The sequence below is a fragment of the Ceratotherium simum genome, chromosome 5, assembly GCF_057802395.1.
Source record: "Ceratotherium simum simum isolate JZ-2026a chromosome 5, ASM5780239v1, whole genome shotgun sequence".
Classification (NCBI taxonomy): domain Eukaryota; kingdom Metazoa; phylum Chordata; class Mammalia; order Perissodactyla; family Rhinocerotidae; genus Ceratotherium; species Ceratotherium simum.
The window spans coordinates 53,364,055-53,389,351 of NC_141904.1; the positions used below are offsets into that span (position 1 = coordinate 53,364,055).

General features: G+C 51.5%; 1 protein-coding gene across 3 annotated transcripts in view; it reads left to right on the forward strand.

Moving 5' to 3' along the window:
• NISCH (nischarin) overlaps positions 1 to 25,297 on the forward strand; it is a 32,802-nt gene that overhangs the window by 2,687 nt on the left and 4,818 nt on the right. For 2 of the 3 annotated variants that reach the window (XM_087431144.1, XM_004419795.3), the window contains exons 3-16: positions 399 to 581; positions 8,353 to 8,401; positions 9,320 to 9,483; positions 9,851 to 9,946; positions 11,277 to 11,372; positions 12,604 to 12,756; positions 13,444 to 13,512; positions 14,050 to 14,235; positions 14,409 to 14,537; positions 15,760 to 15,873; positions 16,226 to 16,337; positions 20,605 to 20,729; positions 21,868 to 21,917; positions 22,764 to 24,164. In XM_087431144.1, the coding sequence (XP_087287270.1) occupies positions 399 to 581; positions 8,353 to 8,401; positions 9,320 to 9,483; positions 9,851 to 9,946; positions 11,277 to 11,372; positions 12,604 to 12,756; positions 13,444 to 13,512; positions 14,050 to 14,235; positions 14,409 to 14,537; positions 15,760 to 15,873; positions 16,226 to 16,337; positions 20,605 to 20,729; positions 21,868 to 21,917; positions 22,764 to 24,164 (2,927 nt within the window). Of the gene's footprint in view, positions 1 to 398; positions 582 to 8,352; positions 8,402 to 9,319; positions 9,484 to 9,850; positions 9,947 to 11,276; positions 11,373 to 12,603; positions 12,757 to 13,443; positions 13,513 to 14,049; positions 14,236 to 14,408; positions 14,538 to 15,759; positions 15,874 to 16,225; positions 16,338 to 16,919; positions 17,683 to 20,604; positions 20,730 to 21,867; positions 21,918 to 22,763; positions 24,165 to 25,297 lie in introns of those variants that run through there. The other variant, XM_004419796.3, reaches the window with a different exon arrangement.

Below are 25,297 nucleotides of genomic sequence, written 5' to 3' on the forward strand. Positions count from 1 at the left end.
GTGCTGTAGTATCTGATTGTGATTCCATTTCTTTCTTAGCTTGTGGAGAGAGCTGCCTTTCTCTGGGTCATTTGCAGCATGAGGTTTTAGAGACAGGCCACCGCCCTGACTGGTTTTCATTCTGGTTTGAAAAGGATGGTGATTTTAGGGGCCTGAAGGTATTACTTTTCTGAATGCCTCCAAAGTCTCCAGATGGAATTGTGTTGGTATTTCTGATACTAATTGCACTTGATGAGGCCAAATCCTAGATGCACTAGTTTGATCCCTAATCCTGGTGCCACTGCCAGGAGGGGCTGTGGAAGTTGGGACAAGCGCCTACCCTCAGGCTGCTTGCCTCTGTCTTTGGGCAGTCACAGAACCTCTTGGTCTTTGATTGACAAGCTTATGTTTTCTTACAGCTTGTTGCAGAGAGGAAGATTGATAAAAATCTGCTTCCACCCAAAAAGATAATTGGGAAAAACTCAAGAAGCTTGGTGGAGAAGCGGGAGAAGGATCTGGAGGTCTACCTCCAGACGCTCCTGGCTGCCTTCCCGGGCGTGGCCCCGAGGGTGCTGGCCCACTTCTTGCATTTTCACTTCTACGTAAGTTCCTCTTGGGTTTTCTCCTTCTCCTGCAAGGCCGCAACTGCCAAAACTCAAGGCAGCAAGCCAGTGCAGACCTCAGCTTTGAGGAGAGGTGGGTTGGAGTTTGACCCTGAGGTTAGAAAATGGACAAACATCACCCTGATGGGGATGGGGTGTGGACAGAAGCATGTTCGTTGACAAATCTGCCTTAGTTAGACTAACGGTGGCCGCAGAGAGAGAGGTTTTTCCTCCGCCACAAGGCATTTTGTTTAGCAAAAACAGCCTGTGGGTATTTAAGCTAAGTTTCCATCCAAATGCATGAGGATAAAGTAGAAACAGCTGACACCTGGTGTAGACTAGTGTTGAGTTGTTGGTTCACAGTTCAAGACTAATTAAGGGATCAGTCTGTGTTGGCAGCATATTGCCGTCTTGAAGCATCGTCAGGGTCCTAGTGCTGAGGCTGAGGGTAGATCCCTTCCTCTGATGGGAGTGGATATCATGGAGCAGGTGTGCACTCCCTTCTGGATGGAGGAACAGCTTTCATGGGCTGCTGGTGACGGGATGAGGTGTCATACTTGAAGGAGGGAAGTTCAGCAGTGTGAAACCAAAACGGTAAAAACAGCTAACAGTTCTACTTTGGAGAATTTATTCTAAGGAAAAAAATCAGGCAACTGCGGAAAGGATTTAGGTACAAAGGTGGTCATTCCAGGATTGTAACCAGGTACCGAAGACAATCAAAAGTCCAACAGGAAGCAATTTTTTTAAAAAAATTAAAGGGTACAACTGTATAATTGGATATTAGGCTGCTGTAAAAATGATAGTGTGGCTGTGGATTTGTTAACATAGGAAAATAAGTATATTGCTATATGAAAAGAGCAGGCAGTAAAACAGTATGTAGAGTATGGTCCCATTTTTGTTTTAAAAAGAAAAGATTTATATGCATATACTTATCTAGGAAACTTCTAGAAGGTTATACACCAAAATACTAGGAGTAGTTATTTCTACATGATAGATATTTGGCTAATTTACATTTAATTGTTTTCCCTTTATGTGATGAAGATAGGAAAGAACCCACTCCCTTTTCAGGCTCACGTTTTAGGAAGAGACCTGTGGGTTCTGGTCGTAAAGGCCCAAACATGTTTAAAACACAACTTTCTTGAAGTGTTTTCGGAGTAAGACAGCTGAACCTTTCTTGGAGCACTGGATAGAGCCTGGAAGTTTGGTGATAAGTGCTAGCATTGGGCCACTAAGCTTGGAGGGGCCGTGTGGGAGAAAGGGTGGCATTTACAGATGGGAGATGTGTATACACTTTGAATTTTAGTTAGTGCATACCAGCAATCTATGTGGTTAGCAGCAGTTTCCTGTTGTAGACTTTTTTTTACATTTTCTTTCCTTATGTGAGAAAAAATTTCCATTCCTTATGGGAGTGTTTCAGATAAACTTTCCTGGTTAGTATTTTAAGAAACACAGCACTTTAAGAAACCTTTGATTAGCTATTTAAGGATAAAACTTAATAAGCAGCACTTTGAAAGTCTAACTCGTCACTTAAGACCTGAGCCTTTGAGGAGGTCATCTTGATGGCTGCCTCAGGGTTGCCCACTTCTGAGCATGGAAAGGCCTGGACTGCTCTTTGGAGATGGGTTTGCCTGAGATGGGCCTGGGGCCGGCCCACATCTGTAGTTCTGGTTTGAAGCATGCTCTACTGCTTGGAGCAGTATGGACATATTTGAAATTGGTCTTATCAAACGGGCCCCTGTGTTATATAAATCCAAGGATTTAAAAGTAATTGACCTATCATTAAATTAAGTCAGGGTTTCTCATCCATGGCACTGTTGACATTTGGGGCTGGGTAATTGTTGTGGGGGCTGTCCTGTGCATTGTTTAGCACCATCTCTGGCCTCTACCCATTAGATGCCAGTAGCACCTCCTCCACCCAGTTATGACAACCAAAAATGTCTCCAGACATTTTTGCCTCTCCCACCGAGGGGCAAAATTACGCCTGATTGAGAAACACTAGATTAGATCTCCAAATGCATTTGAACAAACAAGGTCTAAAAGATTTGTCAGCCTTTTCTACAGGCTGGGAGCTCTTAGGGAATGTTTCTTGTAACCTTTGTGCCATCAGTGTCCTCTCTGAAATTGTTCCCAACAAGCTCCACCTCTTGTGGGGCTGACGTTGGACTGGGTGGACCCAGGGAACCCTATTTAGCTGAGGTGTGGATTTTTTTTTTAATTGAAATATAATTCACATGTAAAATTCACTCTTTTAAAATGTACAATTCCCTGGTTTTTACTATATTCACAAAGTTGTGTATCTGTCACCACTATCTAATTCATCACCCCAAAAAAAGAACCCTGTCACTTCCCATCCTCCCCCACCCCTAGCAATCACTAATCTACTTTCTGTCTCTATGGACTTACCTACTCTGGATATTTCATGTAAAGGGAATCATACAATGTATGGCCTTTGTGACTGGCTTCTTTCACGTAGCATACTGTTTTCAAGGTCCATTCATAAGCATAAATCAGTACTTTGATACTTTTATGACTAATATTCTGTTGTTTGAATATATCACATTTTGTTTATCCATTCATCAGTTGATAAACATTTGGGTTGTTTCCACTTTTTGGCTATTATGAATAATGCTGCTATGAACATTCATACAGGGTTTTTTGTAGGGACATATGTTTTCAGTTCTGTTGGGTATATACTAGGAGTGGAAATGCTAGGTCATATGGTAACTCTGTTTAACTTTTTGAAGAACTATGAAATTATTTTACACAGCAGCTGCACCATTTTATGTTCCCACTGACAATGTCTATTTCTCACCTCCCCACATCCTTGCCAGCACTTGTTACTGTCCATTTTTTTCATAGCTATCCTAGTGGATGTGAATTAGTATCCCATTGTGGTTTGATTTGCATTTCCCGAATGCCTAATATTGAGCCTCTTTTCATATGCTTATTGGCTATTTACATATCTACTTTGGAGAAATGTATTCATATCCTTTGCACTTTTAAAAATTAGGTTACTTGTCTTGTTGTAGGAGTTCTTTTATATATTTTGGATATTAGACTCTTATCACAAATGTGATATGCAAATATTTTCTCCCATTGTGTAAACCATCTTTTCATTTTCTTGATAGTGTCCTTTGAAACACAAAAGTTTTAGATTTTGATGAAACTCCATTTCTTTTTTTTTCCTTTGGTCCTTTATGTTTTTGGACTCATCTAAGAAACTATTAACCTAATCCAAGGTCACAAAGATTTACAACTATGTTTTATTCTAGGATTTCATAGTTTTAGCTCTTATGTTTAGGTCTTTGATTCACTGTAAGTTAATTTTTGTATATGGTGTGAAGTAGGGGTCCAACTTCATCCTTTTGCAGTGTGGATTTTAATGACAGTGAAAGAAAGCACCGCTTTTCTCCCCGGCCAGCTGTGAGACAGGGAATCTGGGGGCTGGTGCAGCCCTGGGTTGCAGTGAGAGGGTACTGGCCTATTGCTGTGCTGTCTCTCTCCAGATAGCTGTGCCCTGAGACTCCTGCACCCTCAGTGACAGTCATCCCAGAACCCTGAGAGCAGAGATTTTCAAATTCAGTGCAGTGGAATCCCATGGAGAATTCCAGCACACCATTTTGGGGCAGGACATCTAGCTCTGGACTTGGGAGGCAAGCAGAGCCGAGGTTAGCTCCCAACCCTGCTGCTTCCTGACAGGTTATACCAAGTCAGTCATTTAACCTCTCTGTGTCCCAGTTCCTCTTTTGTGAGCTGGAGGGTGATGACCCCAGGCCCTTGAGGATTGCAGGAGACTGCAGTGAAGGTAAAGGGCCTAAAAGAGCGATGGGCTTGTGGCGGGGGCTCGCCAGGTGCCAGCCAATTACCACGGTCCTAGTAAGGAAAGGCACTCAGTTCTCTTCAGATGTGGCATTTAGATCATTTTCTTATTTTAAAGCTAGTTGGCTAGAACAAAGACGCTTTTTAAAATTTGAAATCATGAGCTATAATGGAACTGTTACCATTTTAGCGTTGGCCTCAGCATCCATTTTATTTCTGTCATTTGTTTTAGTTGCAGAGTGCTGAGGCTGTAAATGATAACAGATTCTTCGCAACTTGCTTACACTCTTGGAGCCCTCTTCAGTTAAAGTTTAGGCTTGAACCCCTCAATGGGGAATTTTTAAAGTCAAATCGCTCATAATATACCTGACTCCTGCTAGAATGCCTCATCACAGACATGAATAAAAGTTAAATAGGGACCCCCAACCCTCAGTGTGTGTGTGTAAATGGCACAGTGACATGTAATTGGGTCCCTTGTTAATGCCCCACTGACAAGCACTCTGTGTTCAAACATGTGCCAAGCAAAAGTGTCGGGCTGCCAGGGGTTATGCACCAAGGGCGGGGGGATCGGTGGCGGGCACACTTGCTCACGAGCTCCGTGTGCGTGGATGTGCTCGGTCAGGATGTCAGTCGCAGAGCTGCAGCCTAACGCATCCACGCTGCCTGAGGCTGCACACCAACGCGTGATTCTGGCAGGTGGCTGACTGGTCTGTAACACATTTGGGGGTCAGTGTTACAGTTTTTAAACATAGCTAATAATTTTTTTATTGAAATTTTTATTGAGGTATAAAGAATGTCTTTTTTAAAAAATACACATTGGGGGCCGGCCCCGTGGCTTAGCGGTTAAGTGCGCGCGCTCCGCTACTGGCAGCCCGGGTTCAGATCCCAGGCACGCACCGACGCACCGCTTCTCCGGCCATGCTGAGGCCGCATCCCACATACAGCAACTAGAAGGATGTGCAACTATGACGTACAACTATCTACTGGGGCTTTGGGGAAAAAAGGGAGGAGGATTGGCAATAGATGTTAGCTCAGGGCTGAACGTCCTCACAAAAAAAAAAAAAAAAAAAGAAACGATAGAAAAAAATAAACAAATGGGACTACATCAAACTAAAAAAAAAAAGATACATATTAATTCAGACATTTGTGGCACCCCGAAGCACTTCAAGTCCCTTCAGCAGAGATTGGGTGCGGCGTTTGGGGAGTCACCTGTCCCCACAGATACCTCCTGGCCATATCAGCAGCAGCTTCCTCTGGGGGCCACCAAGGCCCCTGTCTCCTGGCAGGGGAAGGCCTGACTCTGCATACAATGCCGCAGTTTAACTAGAACACTCTCTGAGGATGCAGACAAAATGCTTCTCTGAGACCAGTGCTCTAGGTTTGAGGGCTGAGGCATTTCTTTGTTCCTTTCTGATTAAAGGGTCTCCCAAGGTGAAGATCAGCCAGGAAAACGAAGTAGATAGTGTTGCAGCAGAGTGCCCTTCCTGTGCCCCAAAGAGCAGGGAGAGAAATTGTTACATAGTTTGCGTTTTAGATTGCTCAAAAGTGAAAAGCGCTCTCTGCTTAGCATGAGCCCTTGGCCCCCACTCTCTCTCAGCTTTCTGTGTTTTCCGGAAATTCCAGTCCTCTCCCCTTAGCGGGGCTGTTGACGCCAGCTGCCCGAAGAAATGTAACTTTGGGGGTGGGGGTTGTTAGGTACTGATGGTGGGCAGGGAGCCCTTTTCCCATGTGAGGCGGGAGAGAACACGGGAGAGAACACGGGGCCGGAGAGGCCTGGAAGCTACTCTTAGGGAATTGAGGTGGGCGCATATCCGCAGCCCCTGGGAGCTGCTCAGGAATCTGTGGCTTTCGGCTCCTCAGGTGTTTCTGGCTGCAGGGAGGATAGGGAAGTAGTGATTTGGAAACAGGGCTTGGTTCTCAAAAGTGTTGATAGAGAAGTGAGCCTCTGGATCATTCTAAGCTCTTCCTAATCTTCAGTTTGTCACAGCAGCCAAGGAAAATGTAATTGAGTTTCTGCTGTTGCAGGAGACTGAAGTTGAACTTCAGTGAACTGACAGCCTCTCCTCTCACTGGTGGAGCCTTTCCTCAGAGCCTGCGCTGCCGCTCTCGTGGCCCTTTTCCTTTGGACCCTGCATCTTGCCAGACTGAGTCCGTTGATGCTGGGGCTGTATTTGCTCATTTTTCTCCCTTTGGCTTTTTGTCCATTTGTTGGGGGGAGGCGAGTTTTTCTCATATTATGTATAAACTGGATTTGAAGCAGATTAAAGAAATCAACACTTTTTTTAAAAAAAGATAGCATAAAGTGCTAAAAGAAAAAATTAGGAGAATATGTTTACGATCTTGGGGTGGGATAAGAGGCCCCAGAAGTCACAAAGGAAAAGAATCACAGATTAAACAAGGAAGACATGAAAAACCTCTCTCTGTCAGGAAAACCACCATGCACAAAGGTACGGGCATGCACGGATGGGGAGAAGGTGTTTGCAGCCTACAAAGAGCCTTTAAAATATCCATTATGTATAAAAGAGAAAAAAGAGGCACAGAACCAAAGAGAAAAACATGGAAAGGACACCCTGTCTCCAGCAGCCTGGAGCCTTTGGAGCCCCATACACGTGTGAATGGCACATCCTGGTGGCAGAGATGCTCCTGTGAGTTATGAAGGTGATTGTGCAGCTCCATCTGGACCTGCTTACAAAAAAATCCTGTGGGCTGCCATCTGTCAATTAGTTAAAATTCTTACCTGCAGGATGTGGGGCTGAGGCCCTGCCAAGCCCACGATTATACCACTCAAGTGCTGAGGCAATTGGTTGTGTACACAGAGAGGCTGGCTTCAAGGCTGAGTGCTTGAGAGTGTGGCTCTGCTAGTGTGTAGCTGTGTAAAATTGGAGAGTTATAGCAGCTCTCACCTCAGTTAGCTCTTCTGTGGTACAGAGTTCAAAATAACGTCTTCCTCATGTACGGCGTTGGGAGGATTGAGTGAGCCAGTACACAGCAAGAGCTCGGGCCATGCCCAGTGTGAATTAAGACCCCAGCACATTAGCTGTTAATACGACTGAAGGCTTGTCCTCATCATGCCTCCTTCATCACATCATTCTAAAAGAAAATCCTGTCCTGCCTCTTTCTCATGACCCTGGGGGTGAGTGTTACTGTTGCAAGGCTTGCAGGGATGAGCAAGTGGAAGAGAACAAGTATACAGTCTCTCCTAAGATGCCTTTGGAACATGAAACAAAGTAGAAATGGTCATTCTTAGGGAGGGTTGGCTCTGGGAGGTCCTTTATCCCACCAGGGTGATGGAAGCCTCTTTTCCAGAAGAAACAGGACTTCCTCTTTTCCACGCCCTCTCCTGGGATCTCCCAGGGCCAGTTGTGGGAACTCCTGGCTTCCCAGCCAGCCCTTGATGTGACCAAACTCTGCCAGCCTCCGAGCCGAGTGCATTCAGCCAGTGCCTGTGTGGGCTTGAGGTTGCAGCATTAGTCTGTTTTCCGTTCTTTTGAAGAGACATTTCAGGAGCCGGCCCTATGGCGTAGCTGTTAAGTGCACGAGCTCCGCTGCTGGCGGCCCGGGTTCGGATCCCGGGCGCGCACCAATGCACTGCTTGTTAGGCCATGCTGTGGCGGCGTGCCATATAAAGTAGAGGAAGATGGGAACAGATGTTAGCCGAGGACCAGTCTTCCTCAGTAAAAAGAGGAGGATTGACATGGATGTTAGCTCAGGGCTGATCTTCCTCACAAAAAAAAAAAAAAAAAAAGACATCTCAAATGTCCATACAACTGGGAATATTTAGTTTCCCTTTCTAAGCGCCCTGATTCATAGTAGGTTTACTCTCGCCTTTATCTTGTTTAACTTTCTGGAGAGCTGGCATTGCAGCAGCAGAGGGGGTCGATAGCAGGGAATGCTCAAGTCCTGGTGACTGGGGGCAGGTGAACTTCCTGACTGGGTTTTCGTTTCTCTGCAGGAGATAAATGGCATCACGGCAGCACTGGCTGAGGAGCTCTTTGAAAGAGGTACATGGCCAAGGGCCCCGAAACACTAGGTGCAACTTGCCCAACCCTGTTGGGTGACCAGGGTTCCAGACTGGCACAGAGCTCCATCTGTTGTGCTGTGCCGAGTGAGTCCCAGCCAGGCCCCACCTCCCTGGGGCTACCCAAAGCCCTGAACCCTGAACCAAGCCTCCCCACCTCCCTGCCCTGCAGGATCTGTTCCAAAGCCCTACGGTGGAGTTCTGGAAGCTGGGTGGCATGCTGCCCTCTTGCATCTGGTTTGTCCTTACCTAAAAAGGTTGAGGTAGCAAACAGAAGCCAACCTTGGGTCATGGCCCTGCCAGAGAGCATGTAGCTAACATGAGTGCTTCTTGTGGTCTGGCCTTGTGTTTGGCATCTTACTGCTTTCCCCCTAGGAGGTGCAGATGAGGACACTGAGGATGAGAGGCCCAGCAACCTGCTTGAGGGTACATACCCGGAAGGAGCAGAGTGAGGACCAAATGCCAGTCTTTCTGGCTCAGAACCCCCACCTGCTCTCAGGCCCTGCACTGTGCTGGCATCTTAGGCCTGCACCTAACCTCAAGATGCCTGCATCTTGGAGGTTGCAAGCATGGGTCTGTTGTCCACAGGGCTGCCTCATATCAGCTTTATCCTGGCTCAGTGCCTCGGATTTTGACTGAGCCTAGCCTGGCTCCCTGGCCACCCATTCACATGACTCTTCCCTCCTCTGTAATCACGTGTCCAGGGTCTGCCCTGTGCCCAGTATGAGCTCAGGAAGGCAGCTGCTCTTATATGCTCAGGGCCGTGGCTTCATCTTGACGAGGCACAGTGCACATGAGTGCTTACCAAATGCTTGTTAACTGTTGGCTGAGTGGGCAGATGCTCTGCCTGCCTGCCTGGGCCGGGGCCAGGTGCTCACCCTGAGGGGCATGGCTGTTGCAGGAGAACAGCTCCTGGGGGCCGGCCAGGTCTTCGTCATCGGGCCCCTGCAGCTGTATGCAGTCACCGAGCAGCTGCAGCAGGGAAAGCCCACGTGTGCCAGCGGGGACGCCAAGACTGACCTTGGGCACATCCTGGACTTCACCTGTCGCCTTAAGTACCTTAAGGTAAAGCTGAGGCCGCTAGGTCGTGGAGAGCCACTCAGTTGTGGCCATGCAGCTGGATAGCTCACTGGCTCGCGGTGTGTGTGAAGGAGACTGTATGGGCCATGGGGGAAGGAAGGCCACCTTTTGGTGTTCTTGGCACTGCCCTTCTGGCTGTGAGCACCAGGGGGCAGTCATGACCCAATGTCTCCTTGCTTAAACCTCAGCTTGAGCCTGCTTACTTGACCGTGGCAGTGGTGAGTGGGGTCGTGCCCACTCTGCCTCACATCACCAAGCAAAGCTTCGAGTCAGTGCTGCAGCACTGCCCCCTGAACATGGATGGCGGTGGTTGCAGCAGCATCCCTAATTCAAGCCATGTCTGTGGCCGCAGGTGTCTGGCACAGAAGGACCTTTTGGCACCAGCAACATTCAGGAGCAGCTCCTGCCTTTTGATCTGTCAATATTCAAGTCTCTTCATCAAGTGGAGGTAAGGCCCAGGGCCCCTGGAGTGCAGGCACGGCTGAGCCCTGCACAGGCATCGTCTTGCCTCTGACTATCTGTGACTAGGGAGTGTTTTTGATGTTGGGTGTCTGGATTTACTTGTAAGGCACTGTTGCTTTCGTATTGGGCAGTGTGTGGTAGATTCCATCTTGATAAGTCAGGCCCTTCTGAAGGCAGAGAAAGAGGGGCCTCTGCTGCTCTTGGCTGGTCTGCGTGTCTCTGCCCCTGGCATGGGCAGCATTTGGACAGAGTGGAGCACCAGCGCCGAGCTCTTCTGGGCGTTCTCATTGTTCGAGTGGACGTGCTGAGGGTCAGGCAGATCAGCAGAGGGCTTTGAGGGCTCTCTGGCCCCTGGTGTGCCCACACCTAACAAGAAATATTTCGCATTATTCACTGTTGAACTGGGTTTGTGATGCCAATTTTGTTACCATTTTTAAAATGAAAGGGGACTCAGTAAGGAATAATGAAAAATGTTTTAAAGCATCTATTTCTTGAGCGTGGTTTTTGTGTTCAGCCCTGTGCCCCATGTCTGATGTATACTCCTCAGTGGAATCTTCCCAACAGCCCTGTGTAGTGGGCACTTTTATTCCCATTTTACAGCTGAGTTAACTGAGGCTTAGGAAGGTAAGGAAGTTTGGACAGGACCACATAGTTAATGAGGGGAAAGCTGGGATCTGAATTGAGCTGAGTCTGACTCCAGAGCTTCTACTACCCATTGGACTATTCTGCCTGCAACATTCTGGGCTTGTCTCAGAGACCTTGAGGCCACTTCCCTAGATGGGAACCTGTGGTGTGTGCCTCAACCAGTGCAGGTCGAGGAAGGACTGGAAGTTAGAGGGGTGCCTGACCCAGCCCTGGCTCAGCAGGCTGAGGCTCCACTGGTCAGGTCTGTGGCCGTGTAGCACTCGCAGGTGGCTCGTGGGAGTGTGCTTTGGCCTGTACCCCTCCCTCCTCACTGCAGGGGAGCGAGGCCAGTGAAGTGGGGCTGGGAGAGCCAGAGGGCCCACCACGCTCTCCATCTCTGGTTTCCATGGCCCACACTTTCTATCTACCTGCCAAGCCCCAAGCAGCTCTTACAGAGAAAATGGGAGTTCATAGTTCATTGTAAGTCTTACTAGATACTTCAGAGAATGTTTAGTTAGTGCTAAAAATTTGAGAAAAAGAGAGACTTAGGGTTTGAGTAGCCTCTTGCCTCTAAGGATTCAGGTTTGCTAATGGTTGTGCTCCTTTTGTGTGTGGGTGACAAACACCCACTTCCTGGGACTTCTGACAGAGCAACAGTGCTGTTTCTGAGATGTGGCTCTTCCTTGTTCCAGATAAGTCACTGTGATGCCAAGAACATCCGGGGACTGGTTGTGTCGAAGCCCACCTTAGCCACAATGAGTGTCCGCTTCTCAGCAACCTCGATGAAGGTGAGCTCTACCTGTTTCCAGCCTGGGGACTGTCTCCTGTGCAGTAGTTCCCCCCCGAGGGTAGATGTGAACACGGGTGCTGTATCTCAGAAACCAGAGGCCAGACCTTCCCTGGGCCTGGGCAGCCACACACTCAGAGGAATCTCCCAGTGCTTAACAGCCCCTGGGATGCTTTGGTACATGTCTTCATCAAAGATCAACACTTTAAACAAGATATTTTAAGGAACTGGGTCCCTTCCCTGCCTCCAAAAAAAAGTCACTGGTTTTTGATGAACAAATTATTAAGCAGTGGCAAGTAGCAGGACGTTTATCAGATAGGTATAAGTGTTTCTCTAAGTTAAAAAAGCCTTTGCTTGGCACTTGTTTTTATATTGTTCTCTGTGGACTTGAAGGAGACAGATGAGGTTGTAGGTATGCTAGTCCCTTTTGTTCGTATGTGAGCAATAGAAATACTCGAATTGAGAATGCAAGAGGTTTCCTTTCTATTTACCTTTTTATGGATTGTGTCTTAGTAATGTTAAAACCCTTTGCCAGGCGTAGAAAAAGCGTAGCGGCTACTTTTATGACTTACAGTGTCTGATCAAGATTTGAGTTTGGTGAAATTTGAGGTTTACTGGCTGAAAAAAGGAGGCTTGTGTTGAGAGCAGGGGTGTTGGGCAGCCTTGTCCCTCTGCAAGGCACCCCCTGCCACCTGGCTCAAGGGGCCTGAAGTGATCCACTGAGAGAGGAGAGGTCTTGTGGCATCAAAAGTCAAAGCGAGGAGGCTGGCCTCCCTCCCCTTTGGTGGTGTCCCTGTGCTGCTGCCCTTGTCTCAGCATTGTTGGATTTCAGCCCTTTGAAGTAACCTTAAAAGGGCCTGCTGTCCGCAGTGGGGACCACAGTGCCAGCTTGGAAAGCACAGTTGCCTGGAAACACTGTGAATTCTGACCTTCAGCCTCTGAAATTTAAGCCAGAAAAGGCATTGCCATATAGCAAAAGGCCCTTGTGGGCTTGAAAATCATTTGTTCCAGAAACAGGGCCAGAACATATTCCAAGTGGCTGTTATGTTGCTAAGCCTTTCAGTTGTTTCACAATCGTTCAAAAACATATGAACCAAAGCCCCAGTTTAATGCAAGTTCACTTCCACATGCTAAATATGCTCAGGCCCTTCCTGACATTTTGCAATGGTTATGCTCCCAGTGAGCGTTGCGTGAGGGCCTGAGTATGGTGCTCAACAGATGTTCTTGCACAGGAAGTCCTTGTTCCCGAAGCCTCGGAATTTGATGAGTGGGAGCCAGAAGGCACAGCCCTGGAAGGCCCTTTGACTGCCGTCATCCCCACATGGCAAGCGCTGACCACTCTAGACCTGAGCCACAACAGCATCTCTGAGATCGATGAGTCTGTGGTACGCTCTCAGCTGCGACCGCCAGGGGCTTCTCTGGCCTGACCAAACCTTGAGGTTGGGTATTTAACTTGGCTTTTTCTGGAAGGACCACAGAAATCCTGTATCCAATGCTCTGTGCATTGCCTGCAATTTTTAAATTAATTTCAAAATGGGATTATTTAAAATAGGTGAGGTAGTACTTAGACCCAAATGAAGCATGTTGATTGCATGTACATTTGATGTAATAGAAATACAAATACAGTAGGTGATGAAATCTACTCCCAAGGAGGGGAGCAGAAGAATCACTCCACAGATTCCAGATGTGCCATGTAAGAGTGACATCCAGATGGCATTTGGGCAATGGGAATGTGATTCCTATATTTGTGCTTCTCCGTGGGTGTGGGCAGGGTTGAAGAAGGACGATGGACTTCCTTCCCTGTCTGGGACCTTGCCATTTGTCATTTTCATAAGCCAAGCGCTCTGTAAAGATAGTGGGACGTGCTCAGCACTGGAGGCCCTGTGTGTTCCTGTGGACGTGCTGCTGGGGGGGCACCAGGAAGTGTCTCTGCATGTGGCTCTGTAGGGACAGCCAACCCGGGAGTCCGTGGTCAGGAGGAAGAGTCCCAGGGTGTCCGTCCACCATGTGCAGAGGCCACGTGGGCTCCAGCCTCCTAGAGTAATGTCAGGTGTTGTCTTTTCTTTCACAAGAAACTGATTCCAAAGATTGAGTTCCTTGATCTGAGTCACAATGGAGTGCTGGTCGTGGACAACCTACAGGTAATTAATGTCTTTGGAGACCGTTGCTGCCTGCGGGCTTCTCACAAGGTCCCTGAAAGTTCAGGAGGCTGACGCAGACTTGAGAGTTTGGCCATACCCTGGGGTTTTCTCTCGTAGGCACACGAAAGGTGTCTAGGTGCACCAGGGTTTGCGGGGGCAGAGGCTGCAGCCGTCCTTGTAGGGTCCCAACGATGTACTGAGTGATTGTTGCCCTAGTTCCAAAGAATTAGAAAAGATGCATAAGTACAAATGGAGCATGATGAAGATGATGCAGCTCCATCATGAAGACGGACAGCTCTCACTGTCAAAGCTGACACCTGCCCTGTGGGCCACACTGCCTCTGCAGGGGTGCCACTGGGCCGGGGCGTTTGCAGGGGAAAAGAGGAGCTTCCCTCCCACATAGCAGTCTGAGGGAATGGAGCCGACCTATGGAACTGGTCACTGTTGGTTGGAAGGCCCATCACACCATTAGTGTCAGTCCCCTTTCTTTGGATCCTTGACCTGAACCACTTTACCCTGTTCTTGATGCTGCTGCAGCACCTCTACAACCTGGTGCACCTGGACTTGTCCTACAACAAGCTCGTGTCCTTGAATGGAGTTCACACCAAACTGGGGAACATCAAGACCCTGAATCTGGCGGGCAACCTCCTGGAGAGTCTGAGTGGCCTGCACAAGCTCTACTCCCTGGTCAACCTGGATCTCAGTGACAACAGAATCGAACAGGTGAGCCATGTCCCAGAAGGATCTCGGGGTTCTGGGATGGCTGTGCCTTGGTGTTTATCACTTTAAAGAAGAGTGGGAAGCTTCCTTTCATTTAAAAGAGGCCATCAGACATATTGTCATGTTGCTGAAGGGTTAAAAAAGGGGTGAGGGGAGTGGAACTCATGCCTTTGCAGATGGAGGAGGTCAGGAGCATAGGCAGCCTCCCATGTCTGGAGCACGTGGCTCTGCTGAACAACCCTCTGAGCATCATCCCCGACTACCGGACGAAGGTGCTGGCTCAGTTCGGAGAGAGGGCCTCTGAGGTAAGCTGCTGGGGTTTGCGGGGGTCTCCTCCGTCAGAGAGACAGTCCAGACAGAGTCCACGTCTTCACAGGCAGAGCCTGCCTGCTTCAGAAGGACGTCCCCGCCCTCAAGGTCCTTTCAGTTCTGGGAAGTCTGCTGCTTCCCGAGGAAAAGTCGCCTTTCCCGCTCCTCTCCTGTTGGGGGCCGCTGGCCGCCATGGTTCCCTCAGGAGGGCTCCCATGAACCAACAGGCACAGACTGAGTGTGGAAAGACTGTCTTCAACTTTTTAAAAAGTAGCATTGTTTATTGTAGGCAAAGTTCAGAAATAAGATATTTAAAACTATCATGTTTCCTAAACAACTTCTGGCGGTAAAGTCTGACTGCAAACCTAAAGGATTTGCCCACCTTTGCCAGTCTAGTCTAGCCCAGCCCAGAGTGTGTCTGGCCACCTGCCGCCATGCCAACCAACCAGATACTTAGCCAGGTTCACCTGTGTCCTCAGCCTTGAGTGGGCCCCTCCTCCATTCTCCCCAAATCCCAGGCCAGAAGATACCTGGGGGTCTATTTGCATCCTTCCCTCACCCTACCTCATCCCCCCACCAGTCTCCTTTTGGCCCCAAGTTTCCCTTTCTCCACGCTGTCACCAAGACAACGTTGATGAGATCGTATCGTCCCCCCCGCCGTCTCCCCACTCATTGCCGTCTCCAGACCTGGGCTCCCACGCCACATGGGGCCGTATCAGCTCCTCTCCGGGCCCTTGGGACCTTCCCTCATTTGACTGCACTGCCACCCTGCACTTCCTACCAGCCCACAGCTCCCTCCTGTGTTTGCAGATGAGGGGCCCTGCCCTCCTGCCTGCTTCCGTGCCTTTGCCCTCCCAGTTCCCCAACATAGAGGCCCTCCCCTGGCTCTTTGCTGATCTGAGTTCTGCCATAACTGGGGGCTTAGTTCAAGTGACCACCTTCCCCCACTCTCAGCCACCCAGGAGGCCTTCCCAATGGACCCTGCACCTCTGCCTCCCCTTCTTGAAGAGGGACTCCCAGAGACGGACTAGGCAGTGTGGGGGGCTTGCCTGGGCTGCTCCAAGGGGCTCTCAGGTCACTTCCGTGGGTGGTGAGGAGCTCACCTCCCAGCAGGCTGAGCCTCAAAGTGCCTGGTGCACACCTCAGCAGGGCTCTTGCTGCTGTGCTTCTGCCATGCTTGCCAGCGCCTACACTGATAGCAATTTCTGGACTCTGTAGGTCTGTCTGGACAACACAGCAACCACAGAGAAGGAGCTGGACACTGTGGAAGTGCTAAAAGCAATTCAGAAAGCCAAGGAGGTCAAGTCCAAACTGAACAACCCAGAGAAGAAGGTGGGTCTTTGTGAGGGAGGCGGGAGGAGCCGTGAGGAGCCAGCCTCACTGGAAGGAAGGAGCTGGCTCGCAGTGGAACTAGGCCGTGGGGGGACTCAGGGCCACCGACTCCTGCCACATCCCTCCAAGGCTGCATGACCTTGGGCAGGTCATGCCCTGTGTGTTCTCATCTGTAAAATGGGGGTGGTGATAGTACCTGCCGCGTGGTGTTGCTGAGGACTAGGTGACACTGCCTTCACTATCACCAATGTGTGTGAGAACCAATGAACCTCTTCCTCCTCAACCCTGGTGATGTTCTGTTCTTCCTGATCTTTCTCTTCTCTCCCGGGCTGATTCAAGCACTATTCCTCAGGTTGGTGAGGATTCCCGGCTCTCAGCTGCCCCCTGCATCAGACCCAGTGGCTCCCCTCCCACTGTGGCTCCCACCTCTGCCTCCCTGCCCCAGCCCATCCTCTCCAACCAAGGTAATCATGTATGTATCTTTTCTGCTAAGCAGAGCCACACAGGCCCTGCCTGGGCCCCCTGGCTGGAGTGGGGGAGAGATGTCGGCACCTACTCCTTACAGGGTGCAGACACAGGGAGGATGTGGTGCTATCTGCAGGCTAGCTGCTCTTGGGGGTGGTATATGGTTGGGGGTGCCTGGCCTGATTTCAGCTCTGCTTAATGAGGACCCCCAATTGCTCTGATGCCTACACCCAGTTCTTCTAGGATACCATGGGTGTGTAATGGGGCCCTGGGGCTGCCCTTGAACAGGCTCAGGGCTGCTGCTCATAAGGACTCTGCTCCCCCTCAGGGAGTGTGGGTGGATTGGCTCCTTGTTCACGGGAAGCCAGGACTTGTTAATTTCCTGAGTTGGGTGCCCTGATCTCTGCGTGGGGAGCTTTCTTTTATCATCGCCTCATCTCTGTGGCTCTCATGGTGTGACCCAGCCCCAAACACTGTGTTTGTGGGGCCAAGATGGGCTGTCTGTAGACCCATGGAAGACCAATCCCTTTCACCCGCCCACTGTCTTAGCATTTTCAAAGGGCTTTCACCTCTGAACCCAGGCATCCTCGGAGATGAGTGAGTGAAGCAGGTCCCATGAGAGTGTCTGCTGGCCCGGCCCCCACGGAAGAGGGGAGGGTGTGCCGTCCCGAGTGGAGTCAAGGCTTGGGACACACAGGAAAGAACGCCACCCGCCCGCCTGGGCTCCTGGAGACGCAGAACTTGGTGTGAGGTCTTGGGAAAACAGTTTGACCCTGTGTTTAAGAGCCAGAAAAATGTTCCTACCCCTTGACCTGGTAACCCCACTGCTGGGGACTTTATCTTAACGGGATAAGATAACGGGAAGGGGGAAGTGAAATGCTCACTGCAGCATTATTTACGCTAGCAAAACATGGGATGTGACAAACATCGGAGGATGACAGGGGGCTAAGCTGTGGTGCTGAATACACTGCAGCCATCACTTCAGAGAGAGGGAGACTGGGTAGGAAGAAGGGGGAAGTGCTTAGGTTTAAGTCCAAAAGCCCACCACAAGGCAGTGCACCCAGGTTACAGCCGTGAGATATGAGAGAGATCATGGGAATGGATGGTGACGTTAGGTGCCAGATTGATTGTCGATTTGCTTTTGTAACACTCTTAACTGAGAAATTTGGGGTTTATTTTTTTACATAAAAGGGGAGAGGAATTTGTATCACTGAAGATGCTTCCCTGACCCCGTCTCCTGGCGTGGGGCCAACACCCTCTTCGGGCCCCACAGCCCCATGCCGCCCCGTCGCAGCACTGTCAAGCCTGCGGAGGAACCGCGTGACTAGGCTCCTGGGGGACAGAGAGATGCCACTGGTCCTCGAGGCCAGTCCCGAGCTGGTTCTCAGTCAGCATGTGTTGAATCACTGAGTGAGTGAACCAGCAAAGAGCAAGCTGGTAAAGAGCAGGCTGCGGGCGGGATGAGGGAGCATCTGCCCCCAAGGCTGCAGCTGCAGGCAGCCCCCCCTTTGGTGGTGAAGCCTCTGCACCAGCCAGGCCCAGGCCTCAGCCCTGGTCCTCAGCCCCACTCGTGGGGACGTGCCACATAGTGGCTCGCCGTAGTCTGTTCCCCCTTTTCCCAGCTACCGGACATTTAGACATCGTCTCCAGATTTGCACCTCTTATAAATAAAACTGTAGTGGATGTCTTTGTGTGCACATCTCTTTCCTTTCTGTGAGCAACAACAAAGGTCGGGCCCCTGTCTAAGCACTCTCCTGATGCCCCCTGTCCTGTCCTCTTAGTGGCCGTTTCTGACCACTTGTTTGTATGGACCATGGTCCAGGAAGGAAGCAGAGAGACTGTCCCTATCCATATTTCCTTGGCTCCAAACAGGGCTGGGGGGTGGGGAGTGGTAAGAAAATGTTGCTTTTTTCTCATTGTTGTGGGGAATCCACAGATGTTTGTGTTCAGCCACGTGCTACTGGATGTTACCTGGATGAGCAAGGATTTCTCCTTAGTGGGAGCAGCTTTGCTCCCGGCCTGATTCCATAGAAGTGAACATGTGAATAAACTGAATGCTCAGGGGCCTGCCTGAAGGGGGCACTGTCCAGCTAACGCCAGGCCACTGTCATCTCAGGAGCTGTTAGCCAGCTTATCAGAGCCATGGAGGATTGTGACTGATAGGGGCTGACGTGCAAAATGCCATGGTTGATTCTTCAGCGGAAGTTCAGGGGGCTGAGAGGAGGCCATAGAGAAATGGTTAGGAGCAAGCACCTGGGGGTCGGTCAGCTGAGTTTGCACCCCACCTTCCCTGGCTATGTTCCCTCAAGTAACTTGTAGCCTCTCTGAGGCTCTATTTTCTCTACTGTAAAGTGGATATACTCTACTTCATCGATTCTAAGATGCAGACATTTCCAGCTTGTGAATTCTGAAATTGAGATGCATCTTTCAGTCTGTGGCGTCTCATAGTTGCTGTCAGCCAGCTGGTATTCGTGACGGAGTTGTGTGAAAACCTTCCATGGACACCTGCTAAGATCAAGATGGCACCACATCCATGCATCTTAGATTTGATGAACTGTGGTAAATAACGAGAGGTGTGCGTGAGCTAACACTGGGGAAGTGCTTAGCACTGCTCCTGGCTCATCAGAAACGGTCAGTAAGGGCTTCCTTTTTCCAAGTCCTCATTGGGGGGGTTTCGAGATGACCAGAACAGTACCCCTGAGGAACTTGGAGCCTCTTGGGGAGCTGAGTTGTACGGCCAGGGGGGAACAGAGCAGAATGATTTGGGGGCATTTATAGAAGGGAGAGGTATGTCTAGAGCAGAGAGAGTTTTGCAGTGGAGGTGGTGTGAGGTGAATCTCAAAGGATGAGTAGGATCTGAGCATGTGAGGGAGGAGAGAACAGTGAGCTTCTTGCATGGCTGTGTGCCTGCTGCCCTTGCTGCCTGTGCATAGCCCCTGCTGGGGTGGGGGGGTGCCTGGGCTTGAGCCATCTGCCTGCCTAGCCCATGGGCAGAGGACTTGGGCTGCGTGAGTTGTCCTGTCCCCAGGTAGCAGCTGAGCTGGACAAGGGTCTGTGACCTCTGGAGGAGCTCTGAGGGCTCTGAGTTATTTCATTGGGCCATGGTGACTGGTGGTAAAGCCAGGCTATGGAGGCAAGCCCTGGGCTCCTCCAGACCTGCAAAACGGGCTTGATGACCAGTGTTCACCCAACTAGCCGCCTTAGGAAAATGTTAGAAAAGGCCCTGCCCTCCCACCAGTCTAGAAAACATCTGGAGTGAAGTAACAGGCCCAGGCATGCTGTATTCATAAAACAGCCCGAGCAGGATTTAAAAACGCTGTGTGTTTCTGGGCTGCATGAGTCAGAGTGCACTGTCCATGGGAGGTGGCCCGGGAGGGTCAGTGGGTTACGTCCTGCGGGAAGCAGGCCACGAGTGCCAGGCACGGGTTGTCCTCGCCAGCCCTGGAGGAAAATGGAGCCTGTAGGAAGGCCCAGCCTTCTGTGTGAGGGGTCCTGTGCCATCCTCTGTCTGCAAAGCTCCACAGAGATGTCAGGTTGGCGGGATGGGGCCACATTCAGTCATTTCCCTGGGAAGAGGCTCTAGGAGTGAACACATATAAGGCTCTTGATGGACATATTGCCAAACTGCTCTTCCGACGGGTGGGCCAGCTTGCACCCCAGTGCCCACATCTGCCCAGTTAGGCCGAGTCCGGGCTGTGCAGTCAGTCTGACCTTTGCAAAAGTGCGAGACAAAACTGGTGCCTTGTCCTAGCTGGCCCATCTATGATTACTTGTGAGAGTGAGCATTGTTTCGTATGTTATATCCATTGGCTCTTCTTTTGTGGAATGTCTGTCCGTTCTTCGCAGTCTCCTAATTGGGTTTCCAACTTTCTCCCCCATTTTTGTCATTTGTAAGAGCCTTTTATGGATTAAAGATACAAATCTTTGTCCAATATTGCAAGTACTTTTTTCTCATTTCATTTGATTTTGATTTATGTTACATTTCTTTTTTTACTTATAGAAGTTTAGTTTTTATGTAGTCAAGTCTCAGTTTCTTCCTTTGGATTTAGGCTTAGAAAGTCTCTCCCTACCCTGAGATTAGATAAGTAGTCATTTGTTCTTTCTTCAAGTTATTTTAAGATTTCAGTTTTAACATTTTCTTCTGTAATTCATGTGCTGGGTTTAGGGGTCTGACTAGGCCCCAGCCATGCCAGTAGCCCGAGGCCCCAGCCCATTTGTTGAAAGGCTGCTCTCCCTGCCCCACCCGCCCATCCCTGGTCTCTCCAGGAATCATGTTCGTGCAGGAGGAAGCCCTGGCCAGCAGCCTCTCGTCCACCGACAGTCTGACTCCCGAGGACCGGCCCATTGTCCGGGGATGCTCTGATTCCTTGGAATCCATCCCTGCGGGACAGGTAACGCCCCACCCACACCCCCCACCCACTACTTCTGGGGGTTGGTTACCTCTGCAGGTCACTCTTCCACCTGGAAGTAGGTGGTGGGCTGGCTGGAGGTGTGGCAGATGCTGCCAGTGCTTGGTGCACCCTGCTTTGTGATTAGGGTCTGTGTTCAGCCTCCTCTCTCTCTCTCTCTGTTGATGGGAACAGCCGTTTCTCTCTCATTTTCTCACTGGGCCCTGGGGGGCAAAGCCAGATGACCCTTAGCCCATGTAAGCAGACTGCCCTGGGGAAGGCAGTTCAGAAGGCCCTAGGGGGGCTTGTTTGGGTTCCAAACCCATCAGGAAGTGTTTCTCCCCTGCTGCCTGGCACCCCTGGGCCATTCTGCCCATTCCCACGTGTTACCCTAGTAGTCTGGGACGTACTGTGACTCCAGCTCCTCCTCTATGACAGCTGAGGGTTCTGGAGCTTTTTCCTGTGTCCTGGGAAGAGAGAGGTGGAAGGCAAGTGTGGTGTGAGTGGCTCATTTGCCGTGTGTGTGTGAAGGGTGCTTGGTACTGGGTCTCCCTCCAGCCCCATCTCTGTTCAACAACACCAGGTGGTGGCTTTGTGACTCTGGGGCAGTTTGCAGTGTCCTTGCTCTGTCCCAGCACTCCACGGCACTCTCTCCCTTCACCCTTCACCCTCCCAAGGGTCACACAGTAGGACGCTCCAAGCCCTAGGTTTTCCCTGCTGCCCAAAGACCATTGGGAGGGCCTTACCAGGCACTTGAAGCAGCAGCCTCTGCTCACTGCATCATCTGCTGGCCAGTTACCAAATTGGTAGACTGTCCACGTGGACCCTCCAGGGTGGCACAAGGAGCACTTGGATGCCAGACCCAGAGGCACAAACTGAGCTGCAGAGCAGCAAGAGGCTCTGGCCCAGGGGTTGGGAGCATGGGCTGGGGTCAGACAGACGTGGGTGGGAATCTCAGCCCTGCTGTGCACTGGCAGGATAACTGGTGAGTCTCTCTCTCTCTGGGCCTCAGAATCCACCTGAGTGGAGCCTCCCACAGGGCGGTGAGGGAGGGTGGGGTGCCTGGCTCGGTCCAGCGCCCAGTAAATGCCAGGGAATGGTTGCAACAGATGGGGGCTGACCGCATTTCCTTCTCTGTCAGGCACCTTCTGATGATTTAGGGGACGTGCCAGGAGCTGTTGGCGGTGCAAGGTAAGGAAGAGGCTGAGAAGGCATTCTGGGCCTTCCACATACGCTCAGCTGTGCGCTAGTGGTAACCAGTTGGATTTTGTTAACAGTCTGTTCACAGAGTCCTTCAGAACTGTTTCTTCCTTTAAATAAATAAATAGATGGGATGGCTTCTGGTCTGTTTCCAAATTCTAATGCCTAAACTTTGCCTGACACATGTTCTCCTACACTAGGGGTCAGCAGATCAAGGCCAGTTTGGTCCACAGCCTGTTTTGTACAGCCTGTGAGCTAAGAATGATTGTTTCACTCTTAAAGGGGTGTTAAAATAGAAGATGATATGGATGGGGTGGTCCCCAAAGCCTGCAGTGTTTACTCTCTGACCCTTTACAGAAGAGGTTTCCCAACCCTGTTCTACATAGCGTTTTCACGAGGGCAGTAGTGGCCAAGAGGAGCTTGAATTTAAATGTGAAGGTCCTAAGACCCACCTGGCCCACTCCCTGAAGGTCTCTGGGAGCCCCTGAAGGGAACTGTTGTCAACAGGTGAGCTCATGCCCCTGAGCACTCATTGCCTTTGGGGCTCACAGCCAGCATCTGAATAACAGAGGTCTTTGTGGTGCTTTTGTTGGGGGGCCCATGTGGTATGGGCAGGACTGCACTGGAGGCCTGTGGTCTGAGCCCTGGGAGTGTGGCCTCAGTAAACTGGGGGTCCCAGCCTTCCGGCACCACGGCCTCCCCCTGGTGCTTGTCCTGGGAGCGGGCTCAGCTGTTTAGGAGGCGCGAGAGACCCATGAGTGCAGCAACAGGCTCCAGATGTGGGAGGTGTGGGTGTCACAGCCCAGCGTGTCACTGACTTGGCCTTTCCCCACACAGCCCAGAGCAGGCAGAGCCTGAGGTCCAGGTGGTGCCTGGGTCTGGCCAGATCATCTTCCTGCCCTTCACCTGCATTGGCTACACGGCCACCAACCAGGACTTCATCCAGCGCCTGAGCACACTCATCCGGCAGGCCATCGAGCGGCAGCTGCCCGCCTGGATCGAGGCTGCCAACCAGCGGGAGGAGGGCCAGGGCGAGGATGACGAGGAGGAGGAGGAGGAGGAGGAGGAGGATGTTGCTGAGAACCGCTACTTTGAAATGGGGCCCCCGGATGTGGAGGATGAAGAGGAGGGTGGCCGAGGGGAGGAAGAGGAGGAGGAAGAGGAAGAGGAGGGCGAAGAGGAGCGCCTGGCCCTGGAGTGGGCCTTGGGCGCAGACGAGGACTTCCTGCTGGAGCACATCCGCATCCTCAAGGTGCTCTGGTGCTTCCTGATCCACGTACAGGGCAGCATCCGCCAGTTTGCCGCCTGCCTCGTGCTCACCGACTTTGGCATCGCTGTCTTTGAGATCCCGCACCAGGAGTCACGGGGCAGCAGCCAGCACATCCTCTCATCTCTGCGCTTCGTCTTCTGCTTCCCGCACGGCGACCTCACCGAGTTCGGCTTCCTCATGCCGGAGCTGTGTCTGGTGCTCAAGGTGCGGCACAGTGAGAACACGCTCTTCATCATCTCAGACGCCGCCAACCTGCACGAGTTCCACGCTGACTTGCGCTCGTGCTTCGCCCCGCAGCACATGGCCATGCTGTGCAGCCCTGTGCTCTACGGCAGCCACACTAGCCTGCAGGAGTTCCTTCGCCAGCTGCTCACCTTCTACAAGGTGGCGGGCAGCTGCCAGGAGCGCAGCCAGGGCTGCTTCCCTGTCTACTTGGTCTACAGCGACAAACGCATGGTGCAGACGGCCGCCGGGGACTACTCGGGCAACATCGAGTGGGCTAGCTGCACGCTCTGCTCAGCCGTGCGGCGCTCCTGCTGCGCGCCCTCTGAGGCTGTCAAATCTGCCGCCATCCCCTACTGGCTGCTGCTCACGCCCCAGCACCTCAACGTCATCAAGGCCGACTTCAATCCCATGCCCAACCGCGGTACCCACAACTGTCGCAACCGCAACAGCTTCAAGCTCAGCCGTGTGCCGCTCTCCACTGTGCTGCTGGACCCCACGCGCAGCTGCACCCAGCCTCGGGGTGCCTTTGCTGATGGCCATGTGCTTGAGCTGCTTGTGGGCTACCGCTTTGTCACTGCCATCTTCGTGCTGCCCCATGAGAAGTTCCACTTTCTGCGCATCTACAACCAGCTGCGGGCCTCGCTGCAGGATCTGAAGACGGTGGTCATTGCCAAGACCCCTTCCACCAGGGGCAGGTCCCAGAGCCCCCTTGTGGATGGCCAGCCTGCTGAGGGCAGGGCCAGGTAAGACTGAGCACAGGTTCATGGGGGCTGATGTGTGCCCAGGGAGTTCATGGCACTATGTCTGAGCCCACTCACCCCAAACCAGATCTCTAGCATCTGCGCATGTGAGTGGGCCCAGAGTGGGAGACTTTCACTCTGAGGCCCAGGCGAGCTGTCTTTTCACAAAGGCCCGGGCTGGCCCAGTCTCCTGCCACTTAAGGTCCTGCATGGCTGGGTCCCTGGGCTCCTGCCACCAGTGCAGGACAGGCTGAGGGGCTGCCCCGACCCTTGCCTGGCCCTCTCTGCTCTGCTCCACTCCACTGGGCCCAAGCGTGACCTCTAGGCATCATCCACTGCCCCTTCCCTCCAAGGGCTCACAGTCCTGTGGTGGCTCTGTGGGCTGGGGGACTGCTTCAAGCACCACCCACCTCTGACACCCAGCTCCAAGCCTTACCCTGTTGGTGAGCCCCACACGCCTTCTCATGGAAGAACTGGGTTGCTGAGGGGCCCTTTCTTTGCATGTAATTTTATGAGTCTCTTCCAAAGGAAGCTGTTGGCTGGGAGCAGCAAGGTCTGAGTGTGTGAGCTGAGTGGTCACCTTGTGCAAAGCTCCTTTCCTTCTGGGGGGAGACTGAGGTACAGAGAGAGAAGAGGTGGCAGCCCTGTCGCCTTCTTCCTTGCTCTCCTCTCTTTCTCACTCTGCTCCTGCCTCCTGGGCTCCCTCCCCGGGTTTCCCTCAGGGTCACCTGGGGCTGGGGATAGAGGAGGCCTGTGGCAGGCACGATCACACCCACACTCACCCCAAGAGGGACCTTGTGCCCTTGTGGGTGCCCTGTCCCTGCCCCTAGCTTTCCGTGTGCTGGGGCTTCCCACACCTGCACCGGGAAGCCCTTCATTTGTCGGCCCTCCCGTCCCCTAAGACACGGTCTAACTCACTTTCTCTTGCATCGTGGTGGATAGTAGAGACCCTGTCCTTAGCCCAGCACCTCATGGGGCCTGCCTTCTCCTCCAGCCCAGCTCCCAAAGGGCTTCCAGTCTCTTCCTGGATGAGTCGAGCGCCTCTCTCATGCCTGGCTCAAGTCCCATGCCTTCCATAGAGACCCCCGATGCCTCCAGATGCTGGGGAACAGCTTGTGCCCAAGGTGGCCCTGCAT